General features: G+C 36.4%; 1 protein-coding gene across 1 annotated transcript; it reads right to left on the minus strand.

The window, feature by feature from the left end:
• Nucleotides 1-1,187: 1,187 nt before the first annotated feature.
• LOC5577713 (protein lethal(2)essential for life) lies at nt 1,188-2,235 on the minus strand. The gene has a single exon (XM_001663444.2). The coding sequence runs from the start codon at nt 2,091-2,093 to the stop codon at nt 1,512-1,514; it is 582 nt and encodes a 193-aa protein (XP_001663494.1). The 5' UTR covers nt 2,094-2,235; the 3' UTR covers nt 1,188-1,511.

A 2,235-nucleotide genomic window follows, 5' to 3' on the forward strand; every position in this document is an offset into this window, starting at 1 on the left:
CAAAAAGTGAGCATCCTAGACGCAGTGGTTTGAATCACGATCGTTTGTAAAAGCATTTTATTTCAATAAAAACTGTTTATAACTAAATACTGTTAACGATCAGTTACAGAATTTCTAGATTTATCTTAGATTTGTGCATTTTGAGGGCGAATTGTAGTGTTTTTTGTTTGCTAAATACAACAAAATTTTCAGTGCCAACATTTATCACGACAGCGCAACTCAGAAAAATATTTGATATTTGAAAGAAGGAAAATAATTATAAACTGTTTGCAATATTTTCTACCATACCGGTAATCAAAGAGTCGTTTTATACCTTACACTGTTAAAATAATGAAGATTACACGTCATGTAAACTTCGTTTATGCGATGTAAACATGACGTCATGTAAATTTAAGTCTGAAGTCATGTAAAAATGTGTGATATGTCATGTAACCACTCAGGATTCTGATAAATTACATGATATATAATTGAAGTTTACATGACATATCATATAAATATCCATGATATTTCACGCTCCAATTATGTGCATTATATATCTCAGAAATTTACACGTTTCGTTCGAACTGTGTAGTTTATTCAAGAGCCATTTTGTACAAATTAATTCAAAAATTAGTCTGATGTGATTATTATATAGAAGTATGTTTCACTAATGTTCTGAAAATATTACACATCAATAAGACCAAGTAGAACCTTTCATCAACAGTTGATTGTTTCTGTGTCACATAAAATGTACAACAGTTTTAAGCATGACGAAATAATGATCGCTCACTTCTAAGGAATACTCGGATTATTTTGATGAAAATTTGAGCTTGACGGGAGCCTGGCTGCTTGTTGATATCCAGTTCGCACCCCCAGCCTATGACATATTATGATTAAATTTATTCATTTAAACATTGTAGGGAGGTTTCTTGAGTATCAAGAAGAGACCATCAGTGAGGAAAGCTAAACCATAAATTCAAGCAAAATTAATACATGGAGGGAGGCCTATTGATGTTGGGTACGCTACTGCTTGATGGAAGTGTGTTTGATGAAGTTGAAGAATTTGTTAAACTTGCAGCACTAGTTACAATGATGTATCCTGTGAAGCAAAATGATGTGTGGTGACTATGAATAAGAACATTTCGCTAACAGTACATTTTACATTACAAAATCCGGGAAAAGTTCTCAATTATCGATCACACAAGTAGTTTCTTTTAGGGAGCTGATTTTATTCATACAATAATTTACTCAATTCAGCTACAACCTTCAATAATTTTGTTTCCATACTCATATCTCTACTATATGTTCATGACATATTTTTCTAGAATTTGGTTTTGATTAATGCAGATAATTTGCTAGTAAGCTTGAATTAGTATGAGCATCATTGCTTAATGCTTGTAAAATTTTTCCTTTGTTGAAATACAGCAAACGATAATAATGTAGTAGTTTAAACCACATGAATATTAATAGTGAAAGCACATAGTGATGATACGATGAGGTAGATTGAAGTTATATGTTTGTCTTATAAATGCTTATTTGATAGCTTTCTTCTCAGCATGTTGAAGTTTGGCTGGTTGTCCTGTTTGGACGATCGGAATAGCCTTCGGTCCTTCTGGCTCCGGCAATGCCTTCTTCGGAGCAGTAACCGTCAAAATGCCATCCGATGAGAGCGACGAGACCACTTGGTTGGCATCGTGTCCTTCCGGAAGCATGTAACGACGAACGAATTGTCTTGAAATGTATCCGTGTTCATCTTTCTTCTCCTCATGCTTGCCCTCGACGATGACACTGTTGCCTGTAGCCTTGACAGAAATCTCTTCCGGAGCGAACTGTTGAACGTCCAGGTTGATTTGAAACTTGTCGTCGGATACCTTGACCGTTGATCCAGAATCTTGACGAGCGGCGAGAGCTGAATTGCGCCAAGGTCTGTTATAGCGAGAGCCTCTTTGATTCTGCAAGGCGGATTGAGCAGCAGCTGCCATGGTAAATGCAGTCAGCAAATCGTCTGCACTAATTCCACTGCCAAAATGCTGGTTCAACAACTGGGATGTACGCAGAGGAGTATCCCAGCAGTCATCCCACCAGTCACGGAACACAATCGGAATAAGCGACATTTTATTCTGATTATTTGTTCACTTCTTTAGCACTCTCAAATTTGGTATGTTTCACAGTTGAACCTTTGGGTTTTTGAAAGTAGCTTCCACGTTATCGAATGCGTGTTTCTGATTAAACTGATGGTATGAGTCATGAACCAAC

Source organism: Aedes aegypti, chromosome 2 (assembly GCF_002204515.2).
Source record: "Aedes aegypti strain LVP_AGWG chromosome 2, AaegL5.0 Primary Assembly, whole genome shotgun sequence".
Lineage (NCBI taxonomy): Eukaryota > Metazoa > Arthropoda > Insecta > Diptera > Culicidae > Aedes > Aedes aegypti.